At 37.7% G+C, this 11,436-nt stretch overlaps 3 protein-coding genes across 3 annotated transcripts in view; 2 read left to right on the forward strand and 1 right to left on the reverse strand.

Moving 5' to 3' along the window:
* The window catches only part of med12 (mediator complex subunit 12), a 29,297-nt gene extending 28,679 nt beyond the window's left edge, over positions 1–618 (forward strand). The window contains exon 43 of the mRNA XM_017307220.2: positions 228–618. Coding sequence (XP_017162709.1) covers positions 228–265 — 38 coding nt within the window. The 3' untranslated portion in view covers positions 266–618. The remainder of the gene's footprint in view (positions 1–227) is intronic.
* Positions 619–3,015: 2,397 nt separating this feature from the next.
* On the reverse strand, positions 3,016–6,140 carry mars2 (methionyl-tRNA synthetase 2, mitochondrial). Its single transcript, XM_008420571.3, has 3 exons — positions 5,591–6,140; positions 4,571–4,905; positions 3,016–4,296 (listed from the first exon to the last, which is right to left on the reverse strand). Exons 1-3 carry the CDS (start codon positions 5,865–5,867, stop codon positions 3,127–3,129), a joined length of 1,782 nt encoding a protein of 593 aa, XP_008418793.1. The 5' UTR covers positions 5,868–6,140; the 3' UTR covers positions 3,016–3,126.
* Positions 6,141–6,558: 418 nt separating this feature from the next.
* Positions 6,559–11,107, forward strand: LOC103471523 (magnesium transporter NIPA2). The gene is made up of 6 exons (XM_008420569.3): positions 6,559–6,713; positions 6,967–7,099; positions 7,946–8,002; positions 8,245–8,335; positions 8,953–9,113; positions 9,825–11,107. The coding sequence occupies exons 2-6, from the start codon at positions 6,967–6,969 to the stop codon at positions 10,427–10,429; spliced, it is 1,047 nt and encodes a 348-aa protein (XP_008418791.1). The 5' UTR covers positions 6,559–6,713; the 3' UTR covers positions 10,430–11,107.
* Positions 11,108–11,436: the final 329 nt, after the last annotated feature.

Consider the following 11,436-nt stretch of genomic DNA (forward strand, 5'->3'; position numbering starts at 1 on the left):
CAGAGGGAAGAATTGGCCAAACATGCAGCGTCTCAACCAGAAAAATGAACTGACATCTAAACAACTTGTTTAATAAAGCAAAACAACTTGTATCACAATTGCATCATCTTTTTTTCTCTCTCGTCATTTCAGCAACTGTAGAAAAAAAAAAAAAAAACAAACTCCGCAATCCTCCTCCATAGTTCCTGAACTTCAAACATTTGGCTAATGTTTTTCTCTCGTTTCAGATACACAGCCAGGACAAGGCACCAGTTCCTACTATTGATCATGCTCGTCTATAGTCTTGTTGGGGGGGGGGGAGTGAATTCTTGTTGTTTGAACAAAGATCTGTTCTGTAAGTTAGTTAATTGAAAGAATCAGGAAGTGAAGACTGGGAAGGACCATTAAATGATCATGATGAACCAAACCCCTGGCTGCAAGATTTCAGTTGTAAAATTATGAATTTTCAAAAGAGGGAACCTGATATAACATGTTTAATGACTAAAGAGCCTATGTAAAAAAACAAAAAAAAAACAAAATACAATTAAAAATAATGTTTTTCTTTTATTTTATTTCAATTTGTACAATTTTCATTTCCAGTTTTGTGTATTTCTCATTAAAAAATCATGTCAGTTTTTATGTCTTGTACTTGTGTTGGCTGTCAAAGAGCATCTTTTTTTCGGGGGGAGGAGATCAATCCTAGAGGACGCACAATGACAAACATTATTATTAAAGTAGGAAACCTTCGTGCCATTTTAAAATCTTATAAAAATCCTGAAATACATAAACAGAGTTTCGGCATTTTATCTACAGAAATAAAAAGAGTTAAAAAGCTTATTTATTCCAGTAATTCAATTAAGCTTGCAAAAATTCACTACACACAGCGAGACACATGTCAGTGTTTATTAATTTAGATTATCATTGAAAACTCCAAAATTGTTTCTGAAAATGTTAATTTTTATAACCTACGCACCGATATAAGACTTGGAGTCCAGCAGACAGTCGTTGGAGAAAAAGAACTGCCCCCCAGGCAGAATGTGAGCTGCATTCTATGAGTGCTGTTTCTAGATGGCTTCCACTAATGGGAAGTTTAGTAGAAGGAAAAAGCAGGATAGAAAAAAGTAAAACCTTACAATTCTAAAATAAATGCTTATACTGTACAATACATGGACATTACCCAGTATGCTATTTCTGTTTTAGGAATATTGTATTCAGATTTTTATTTACTGTGAACTATCAGAATTAGTGGAAACTAGGAAAAAAATGCATTTTCTTAATAAGCAGAATGCTTTTGGTGAAAATTGCAGAAAACCCTCATTAAGGTTTGAATTATGGTTGTATATAGGGTAGAGATGTGCCGATCAGGTTTTTTCCTGCCGATACCGATCACATAATTTTTTTTTTATCATAAACACTACCGGTTACATTATGTGGAAAAAGGAACCATGAATTCACCTTAATTTAGACAAAAACTGGTTTTTAATAACTTTTTCCAAGAAGAAAACTAAACAAAACAGGCATTCTGCAAATTGTACTGCTATCGGTAATACTATGTTTAACAGACTGATAACGTATGAAGGCTCTGAAGAGGCTAAATAATTCAAAGAGCCAAAATAAAACCTCTCAACATATAAAACTTAACATTCAAAGGCAAATACAGGATCCATTACAATAAACAATCCAGAGTTACTGAATGAAAACTTCCTGTTAGCATGGCGGCTAGCTGATTACTGCTAGTTCTGAGTGGCTGTTTCTGACTGAGCGGAGTAATTATGCAGAACATGGAGGAGATCGATTTTTTTTTAGAGATTATCTGTCTCATGTTAGGACAGCGAAAGTTTTAATACGTATGTAAAATGTATTTTTTTAGGTTAGATGCTGCAGCTTTAAGCAGAGGTTCCGTGTGAGAGTCACTACCAGGTGGAGCAGAAGCTAGCGCGTAGCAGCGGTTCAGCAGCGAGAGCAGAACCAGCGTCTTACATCGCAGCTCGAAGACTTAAATAATTTTGCGGGTTATTTGTTTAGCTTTCTGACCGTCATGCTAATCCAGGTGAGTGTTTGTAGCTGTGCGCTGCTTTACCTGCTGTCTGATCCTCCATATGTCTTTTTTACTGCAGTGAGCCTCGATGTAGCCAAACTCCGTCAAGTATGCCATTGTTTTTATGTCATATTAGATTCGTCATGTTGATGCATTTTGACGTGCTTCAATTTTCCGCCGCAACACGCAAACGTCCCCATTCACTCAGTGTGTTATATTTCCACATCGCTTAGGATTTGTTGCTGCGCGTTTGCGCAGTGTGAAGGAAAGAGGAGACCAGCTGCACAGGCAGGCTGCGAAATGAGAAGCAGGTGATCGGTATCGGCAACAAGAGACAATGATCGCCGATCACCGATCATGCACTTTTTCACGAAAATCGGCCGATTATGATCGGTGACCGATCGATCGGCACACCTCTAATATAGGGTTAGATCCTCAACCCCAACGCTGCTTTTCTGAAGACGAAGCATAACGCAACCAAAACCTGAAGAGGAATTTTATGAAATCTGTAAAACATAAGACAATAAACAAGTGTAGTTGAAGTATACATTATAAAGTCTGAATGGTGTTTGTAGATGAAAGTACGTGTGTAAAGTATTTAGCTGTGAAAAAGTTACGTTTTTAGTAGGATGTTCCATTAATTTCAATGGGGCCCAAGATAATCACAAAACGCTGAATATTTTATAAACAGAAGATATCAATAGCAAAAGCCATAGCTGTAATGTCCTGAATGAACAGAATATTTTTAAAGTTGAATAGTTGAAATAACAAAATATGTAGTAAAGTGGTATAAAGTGTATGGAAAATAGTGGAGGAACTGACGAGGATGAATGCTCTCAGCATTCACACTAATAAGCTCTTGAGATACATTTCACTCTGTATTTTATCTACTCTTTTGCTGTCACTAATTTTGAGATTCAGCTTTTACTATATCTTTTATATTGCCATAACGAATAGTTTAACATGTAAAGCATAAAAAGGTTCTGACAATGTTGTAGTTTAAGTCAGGATATTTTATTGTAACAGACAGCTTGAACATATATTTTTGTGTTCCAAGGTTATTTGATATCAGTTAAAATGAAACTACTACATGAAATCGGTCACCTCTACTATGCAGGTTTTTTACTTTTCATTGTTTTTTGTTTATCTCCACTCTGAGTTTCCAGTCTGCTAAAAAGCAACCCACAGTTTGACCCCAATGGCCTCCCTTCAAACGAACAGTCCGTTCCGAAATATCTCCCCAAAAAATCCAGATCTTTCCAGCTTCTCTCTTGTGACTGCACACCGAGTCTAGTTAGCAGCCTGTCGGAAATCTCCGGCACCACCGGCTGGAGGAGAGTCCCATAAACCCTCAAGCATTCGAGAGTCAAGTGGATGATTGTGTCTAACCAGCGGCCATCTTTGCTGTCCTTCCTGTCCAGTTTCCAAGGTGTGTGACGCTGAATAAAACCGTTAGTCTGTCTAACGCATGTGCTGATGGCTTCCAAAGCTTTATACACCTGCATGCTCTCGTAGTGCTTCTCTACCACAGTGGACAGACTTCTTACAGTTTCCACCATGTGATAATCTTCCTCCACCGCTCTGCCGCGCTGGTCTCTGGGGAAGGAATGACTGCAGAAAGCAGGGTAGACCTGAGCTGGGTTGAGGGCTGGAGCTGTGCAGCGGTTCAGCAGACCACCTAAAGAGTCTGCGAGCTCCGCATTGAGAAGTTTTAGCACTTTGTCGTGAGTGTAGTCGCAGTCTGTGTCTGGGACGCCCTGACGCAACAGGAAGTACCTCAAGCCATCATTTGTAAACATCCGAGAGTGCTCAAAAGGATCCACAACGTTACCCAAACTTTTCGACATCTTCCTCCCTCCCACAGTCCAGTGTGAGTGAACGTGGATGACCTGCGGCAGAGGCAGCCCAGCTCCCAGAAGGAAAGCAGGCCAGTAGATGGCGTGGAACTTCAGGATGTCCTTTCCTATAACATGGTGGGCAACGTGCCACCACCGCTCGTGTTTCTCGGGGTAACCGACAACCGTGAGGTAATTCACCAGAGCGTCCAGCCATACGTAGATGGTTTGTTCGGGATCTCCTGGGACCGGTATGCCCCACTGAAGACGGCTCCTCTGGCGGGACACGGAGAGGTCGGGAAGGTCTTCCTGCAGCCACTGCAGAACGGCCTGATGGAAACGCTCCGGCTGGACGGCACTGGGATTTTTCACCAGCCAGTCGAGGAGGAGAGATCGAAACGAGGATAGACGGAACATATAGTTCTCCTCTTTCATCCACTCCACCTGGAAAGCAGTCATATAATTTATAAAACCTCAGTAATGGAGTACTAGTATAGAAATCTGATCTTGTCAAAATTGGCAGTGAATAAATGAGGAAATAAATTAATAAAACTGTAAATAAATACATAATACAAAAAGTGTAAATGGATAATTCCAACATATTCCCAAATTTATTTTCAATTTAATTTCCTTTAATACAATTTACAATTTTATTTTCACATTTATTTATTTGTCAATTTTGGCAGCCCGAGCCCGCGACATTCACATTTCCATTTACCTTATGTCCACTCTCGAGTGACACTTTGACCTCCTTCCCCGATGGGTCCAGAGCATCGCCGACCTGCGATGGCGTGAGGAAGCTTTCATCTTGTGTGGAGTACCAGCCCTCATAGCTTCCTTTGTAGATGAGCCCTTTGTTCCAGAGCACTGACCAGAAATGCTCCACGGCCCGACGGTGTCTCTGCTCTGTGGTTCTGATGTAGTCGGTGAAGGACACGCTGCAGCTGCTGAAGAGAGTTTCAAAACGCTGAGACACTTCAGTACAGAAAGTCAGAGGATCTTTCCCTGCAGCGTCAGCCGCTTGCTGGATTTTCAGGCCATGCTCATCCGTTCCTGTGATTTAAAAATATACATTGGTTTTATTATATTAATCATTAAATCTGCAGTGTAACAAAATATGGAGAGCTAATACTATGAAGAAATAAAACAGCAAATACAGGGAATCAGATTGAAAATAAAATGTGTAAATAAATAACATTTGCAAATATGATAATTTTAAATTTTATTTCCTTATATTTAGACGTTTCCTTATTTTAAATTTCCTCACATACAGCTTCAGAATTTTTCTTATTTATTTTCTATTTAATTTCCTCATTTATTTGGTTTTATTTCCTCTAATTTATCCAATATTTTATTTCCTTATTTTAAATTTAATTTTCAATTTTGGCAGGATCAGTCTTCTATATCAAGAAACTCATACGGTTCGTCTTATGTGTCAAATAGGCCGTTTAACGTTTTCATAAAAATTATGAAAATCAGTAGGGAGACTAATGATAACACTTTGGATGCACCAAAGCTTCAGAGATATGCTCTATAAAAAGCTGCAGATGTAATTACAGTAAAAGCTGGTTCTACGAAAAGTTTTTATACAGCATTTTTTCAGATTTCTATAAATAAGTTTGAAACTTGTGTCGTGTGTCACGTTTTGTTTCAATCCCCAACTATGCACTACTTTGTGCTGGTTTATCATATTCAATCTGAGTCAAATACTTTGACTTTTTGAGGATGTAGGGTTTACCTGTGGCAAATCTTGACTCAAATCCCTGCAGGAGTTTCCACCTGTGTAGGCAGTCAGCAATCACGGCTGAGTAAAGGTGGCCCAGATGAGGAGCAGCGTTTACATAGAAGATCGGGGTTGTTATGTAGAAACACTTTTCTTTGCACAACTGACTGCTGCTCCTACTGCATTTCAAAGCTGAGCTCCACAGTCTCTGGTCTTCTGATAAAACTCCTCTTTGCTGAAATCTATGAAAAGTCTTCCAGCCTCTGGTGACTGTATGAAAAGGAAACTTCATCGTTGTATCTCAGATGGCTCCAGCAAGACGAGGAAACTCAGTCCAGGGAGTGAAGAGCTGAAAGCGGCTAAGAATAAGTAGCCTACATGGCAGATGTGACAATATTCGTGTAGAAATGCTTCAGTTAAAGAGATTTTAGTTATTAAAAATTCCTTTGCATAAGTGTACTGTGCATGTGTTTAGCCTGCTGCTCAAGGTTAGCGCTGCTTCCGGTATCTGTCGACAACAATCCGCCAACCAATCAGAACGCTGAAAAGACTGCACCACCAATCAGATCACGGGATTTCTATTGACAATTTTTTTTCAATAACTTTATTGGCAAAATTAAGAAAATACTTTGTAAAATACATTTAGAAAATATCTCTGTTGTTTAGCATAAAGTTAGATTTTATTTTTATATAATTAAAAATTTTGTTAAACCTTTTTATGTTAATTAGAAGTTAAGCTTGAAGTTTAGAAACTCGTAGTAGACTTTTATGATATTCATATTGCCAATATTATGTTTTTTTATTTTCAAATCACGTATTTATTTGAAAATAAATAAAAAATAAATTTAATAATACAAATTATGAGGATATGTAAATAAATTATTACATTATACTCTAAATATAAATGTATTTCAAAATAAAATTATTATTTATTTATTTAATAATTTATTCAGTGCCAATTTTATTGATTGCGTGCGCTGCTTGCGTCGCCAGCTTGGAAATGCTGCATACACAGACGCAGGCTACTTGTCTTTTCGTTTCCAAAGCAAACACCAGGAAGTAGCGCAGTTACCGTTCTCGGCCAATCGGGTGCACCATTTCCTGTTGTCATCTAAATGAGGCCAAGTCGACAATCGAGGTAAAACATTTTATTAACAGTTTCACTCTTCGGTTGAACAATGCTATTTTCAATGTAATGTGGTTAGAAACAGTTTTTTTTTTCATCGCAAAGTGACTTTAATTTGTTATAAAAGTTGGTTAAACTAGTCGGGGGTGTCATCTAATCATGTGATATCCACACATGATATCTGTTGCTTGACTTTCATACTCGTTTTTTTTTTGTTTGTTTTTTTTTAATCTGGTTGTAACTCGCGTTTTTTGGGGTTTTACAGATGGAAGTTAACCGTTTGGACTTCTACATCGGTCTCTCTTTGGCTGTGAGCTCCAGTGTTTTTATCGGGTCAAGTTTCATCTTGAAAAAGAAAGGCCTGCTGCGATTGGCCAGCAAGGGCTCAACGCGAGCAGGTAGTGACAGTCCATGATAAAGGTCGAAGTGCTTAAAATAATTAAACAAAACCTTAAAATGTACTATAACTGAGATACAAGTTACCTCGGAAGAGGATTAAAAGAAGACTTCTGACTTTAATGCTCCTCCAGGAGGAGAACAAACCTTCTAGAGAAACATGTCGGATTTAAATATTTTTTTATGTGGCCCCTTAAAGTCTAAGAATTCTAAGAAGAAGAAAAACGGGGGTGGAGGACATGAATTCTAAGAAAAACAATTCAGAATTTCCTACAAAATGGCTGATTAATTTAAAGTCTAAGTCTTTTTATAACCCAAGTCACACTGTGTGTTTTTCAGCACAATGCTTTTGTCCACAAAAGAGAAAAATTATTTTTTTTTAAGGGCTTTTGGTCCAAATGTTATTTTCTTTTTTTTTAGATGCCCAATGGGTGTTAATAATATAATAATGCTAACATGCCAATTTTATTTGTTCATTCCTATACATGTATGCTTAAAGTCAGTAACCGCAGTTTAAACAATTATAAATATTGTGCCTAATGAGGATTTCATTAACAAAAGTTTCCAACGAAATACAAGATTTTAGATTTTATTTAGTAGACAGCAATAGTTAAGGGTACCATATATTGATTTAAGATTTTAAGATGTTGTTTTGATACATTTTTCTATACAAGACAAAATTACAAGCCACATTAGCATGTGTGAGAATATCCACCCACTGTGGATTAGGTGTGTTCTAATGCACCACTGCTTCTCACTTCATTATACAAATTGCCACTAGAACTTTTCATTATTGAAATGAATAATGTTTCAACCAGTACCATGACACTGCTGCTTTTATGTTACAGGGCAGGGGGGCTACGCTTATCTGAAAGAATGGCTGTGGTGGGCTGGGCTCATTTCAAGTAAGACGATGATTTACTGTGGTACAGCTATGTTTCTCCACTCTGCGTGTGTGTTGTATTGCCGATCAGCTACGACCAGAAATGATCTCATCATTGTGAAATGTTGTGGTTTTGTTTTTTGTTTTTTTTGCTTACTGGTATTCATATTCCCGTAAATAGCACATTTACACATGTGGGTTGAAGGAATTGTAATTTCTCAGAATTTAAGGTGACAATCTAATGGCGTATCTGATGTGTTACAGTGGGAGTAGGAGAGGGCGCCAACTTCGCTGCATATGCGTTTGCACCTGCCACACTGGTAACCCCGCTCGGAGCGCTCAGCGTACTTGTCAGGTATCCATCTCTCAAATTACTCAGTTAGGTTATGTTTTTGGTTGGTTTCATTTAGAATTGTCAAGGGAAAAGGGCTTAAAAAGATTCCTGCCACACTTTTCAGATTTGTATTTGTAGAGCAGTTTGAAAACCATAAATCATGCCCTTCCATTTTATAGTTATCTTCAACTTTTTGTGTGTGTCAGTTCAAATGGTCTATTTCTTTATGAAGAATTGATCCTACCAAAATTGGCAATATCTATAAATTCGTAAATAAATACATGAGAAAATCAAACAGAAAATAAAAAAAGTGCAGAGATGAATAATTACAATTATCTGCAAATATATTTATTTTACATTTTATTAAATCATATATTCATCCTCATAAATATAAATATTTATTTTCTCTTTGTTTTACAGTTTAATTTTCCACTTATTTATTGACAGTTTTTGCAGGATCAGACCTCCGTACATCTATAAAAGGAATATGAGCAGATGATTAAAAATTTACCTCCTTTACTTTACCTGAAATTGAGAAAAAACTAATAGAATATTTGTTCATTTTATTTTGCATTTCCTAAAAAATGCTTTGAAATATTTGTGCAAAAGTTTCACTAACAACACCATAACTTTCCCAGTGCTGTGCTCTCGTCGTACTTTCTAAATGAGCGGCTGAATATTCACGGGAAGATTGGTTGCCTGCTTTCCATCTTGGGCTCTACGGTCATGGTGATCCATGCGCCGCAAGAAGAGGAAGTCGCCTCGCTCAGCGCCATGGCTGAGAAACTGAAGGACCCAGGTAGCCTCATGTCTTTATCTGTGACTGTGGAATCTTTTGACAACTTGTAGACTTTTTTGCAAATTGGCCTCAAATCACCACACAGCTAAGGTGTTGTACATTTACCACAAATACCTGTTGATGCTTATATTACACAAAGCTTGTGATTTGCACTTTGATGCCAACTAGGGGCCAGTTACTCCAAGTTGGGCCTAAATATGCTCCTTTCCATACTTAATAGCTAAATGTCACAATAACAAATTTTAATAAATTGTCCCAGAGGTCATTGCCATAAATTATGTTGTTTTGATACAATTTTCAAGTAATATAATAGTAAAGGCATAGTAATGTAAGCACATCCTCTCAAAGATTAATAAACTTTAATTTATAACGACCATTTTAACATTGTAAGTGGAAGACATTTTAAATACACAAAATAATGACAACAAATAAAATGGACACTGAAATCTCTGTAAACAAAATTGCAAAAAGTGAGACTTTTATCATTCAGTGAGGTAGAAACCCCCCCCCCCCCCCACAAAAAATACTATCTTGCAAATAGAAATGATCAATCATGTGATTGATTTAATACTTATTGTGACAGGCTTACCTAAAATTTTTTGTTTTTTGATCTGTGATCAAATTACCCAAGTACTTCATTTTGGATCTGCTTGACGAGCAGACATTCTTTGTATCTTTTTTCTAACGTTCCCTCCGAAATGTTCCCACCAGGTTTCATCGTGTTTGCCGTGTGCGTTGTTGGAAGCAGCTTGGTCCTGATCTTTGCCGTGGCTCCTCGCTTCGGACAGAAGAACGTGCTGGTCTACATCCTGATCTGCTCCGTGATTGGCTCCCTCTCCGTCTCTTGTGTCAAGGGTCTTGGCATCGGCATCAAAGAGCTGTTTTCAGGGACGGCGGTGCTGAAGAACCCCCTGTTCTGGGCCTTGCTCGTCTGCCTGGCGATCTGCGTCACCATTCAGATCAGCTACCTGAACAAAGCGCTCGACATCTACAACACCTCCATTGTCACGCCGATTTACTACGTCTTCTTCACCACGTCTGTCATGGCCTGCTCAGCCATCTTATTCAAGGAGTGGTTAAAAATGACCATTGATGGTATAGTGGGGACAATCAGCGGCTTCCTCACCATCATTTTAGGGATTTTTCTCCTTCATGCCTTTAAGGACATTACGTTTAGTGTGGACTCCCTCCCTTTGTACATGAGGAAAAGCCCTTATTGGTTAGTTGGAGGCCAGCAGCCTCACATGGCTCTTCCTGATGATGATGACTTGCAAGCAGATAATGATGGAAAGTTGTCAGCCAGAGGTGGTGACTAGAAAGGAGCCTCATGAATAAAAAAAAAAGCAGCAGTATACTCATCCATACCTCTCAAACTTTTAAAACTTTTTTCAAGCAAAGCATCCACTGGATGAGGACATTGGCTTTTTTTTACCTTAGCATTGCCATCTCCGTAATGGATCTCATTTACTTTGGGACAAAATATTCTTTACATAATTTATTTTTGTTCACTGCTGTCTTTGATATTTCTGTTTTTTTAAGTGTTTGTTTTGCTAATGAAAGCTTCAACATACAGAAGATAAAACTTTGAACACATCACAATTTTTCATAGTAAACATATTTCTGAAGACGCCATTGACATGCAATTTTCCCCATATGTTGGTAGCAACCCAAGTAATACATACATAGAAACCTAAACAAGTTATTGTGATGTGTTCAATGCTTGTTTTATTCATGGTACATAGTTTAGCACTTTTTACTGTAATTAGAAAACTAAGACTTAGTGGATCAAATGTTTGCCCTTAAAATGTTGGTGAGCTACAGTATTACCTCAGCATTATGTTCAAAATCTAAACCACAGAATGTAATATGTGCCAAGGTGTATATTTAATTTTAATGTAACGTCTCATTAAAACAAAGGGCTTACAGTGGATGTAAGAAGTCTGGTAAAATGTCAGGTTTTTTGATGTAAAAAAATAAATTATTTCACAACTCTCTCTCTCTCTCACATTTCATTGATTATGTGAAACAATGGCACCAAGAAGAAAACTGGTCAGAAGCAACATGCAACAAGTTGCAGAAATTTCTGGTAATCACCGTTTTCCATATGATTGGGTGCCAAGACAAAACCCTTTTTGAATAAAGATAAATATCTAAAACCAAAAAGACATTTCGCACACTTTTACAAAATACTCAGTTACAAAAATAATCTCCAAAAAAGCATGAGAAAATGTTATAGTATGATACTAAAGTTGGTCCTACAAATGGGTTTGTTGCACATTCCCAAAACCCACAGTGAAGCATGGTGGTGGCAGCATCATTCTTT

The sequence above is a fragment of the Poecilia reticulata genome, chromosome 10 (assembly GCF_904066995.2).
Source record: "Poecilia reticulata chromosome 10, P_reticulata-male-v2, whole genome shotgun sequence".
Classification (NCBI taxonomy): Eukaryota; Metazoa; Chordata; class Actinopteri; order Cyprinodontiformes; family Poeciliidae; genus Poecilia; species Poecilia reticulata.

Excerpts from the sequence above, each read along its gene's own strand:
- mars2 (XM_008420571.3), bottom strand. The coding sequence starts at position 5,867 with ATGAAGTTTCCTTTTCATACAGTCACCAGAGGCTGGAAGACTTTTCAT. Across the intron at positions 4,906-5,590 it reads TGAGTCAAGATTTGCCACAG|GAACGGATGAGCATGGCCTG; the intron begins GTAAACCCTACA and ends TTTAAATCACAG. Across the intron at positions 4,297-4,570 it reads CACTCGAGAGTGGACATAAG|GTGGAGTGGATGAAAGAGGA; the intron begins GTAAATGGAAAT and ends ACTGCTTTCCAG.
- LOC103471523 (XM_008420569.3), top strand. The coding sequence starts at position 6,967 with ATGGAAGTTAACCGTTTGGACTTCTACATCGGTCTCTCTTTGGCTGTG. Across the intron at positions 7,100-7,945 it reads CAAGGGCTCAACGCGAGCAG|GGCAGGGGGGCTACGCTTAT; the intron begins GTAGTGACAGTC and ends TTTATGTTACAG. Across the intron at positions 8,003-8,244 it reads GTGGGCTGGGCTCATTTCAA|TGGGAGTAGGAGAGGGCGCC; the intron begins GTAAGACGATGA and ends GATGTGTTACAG.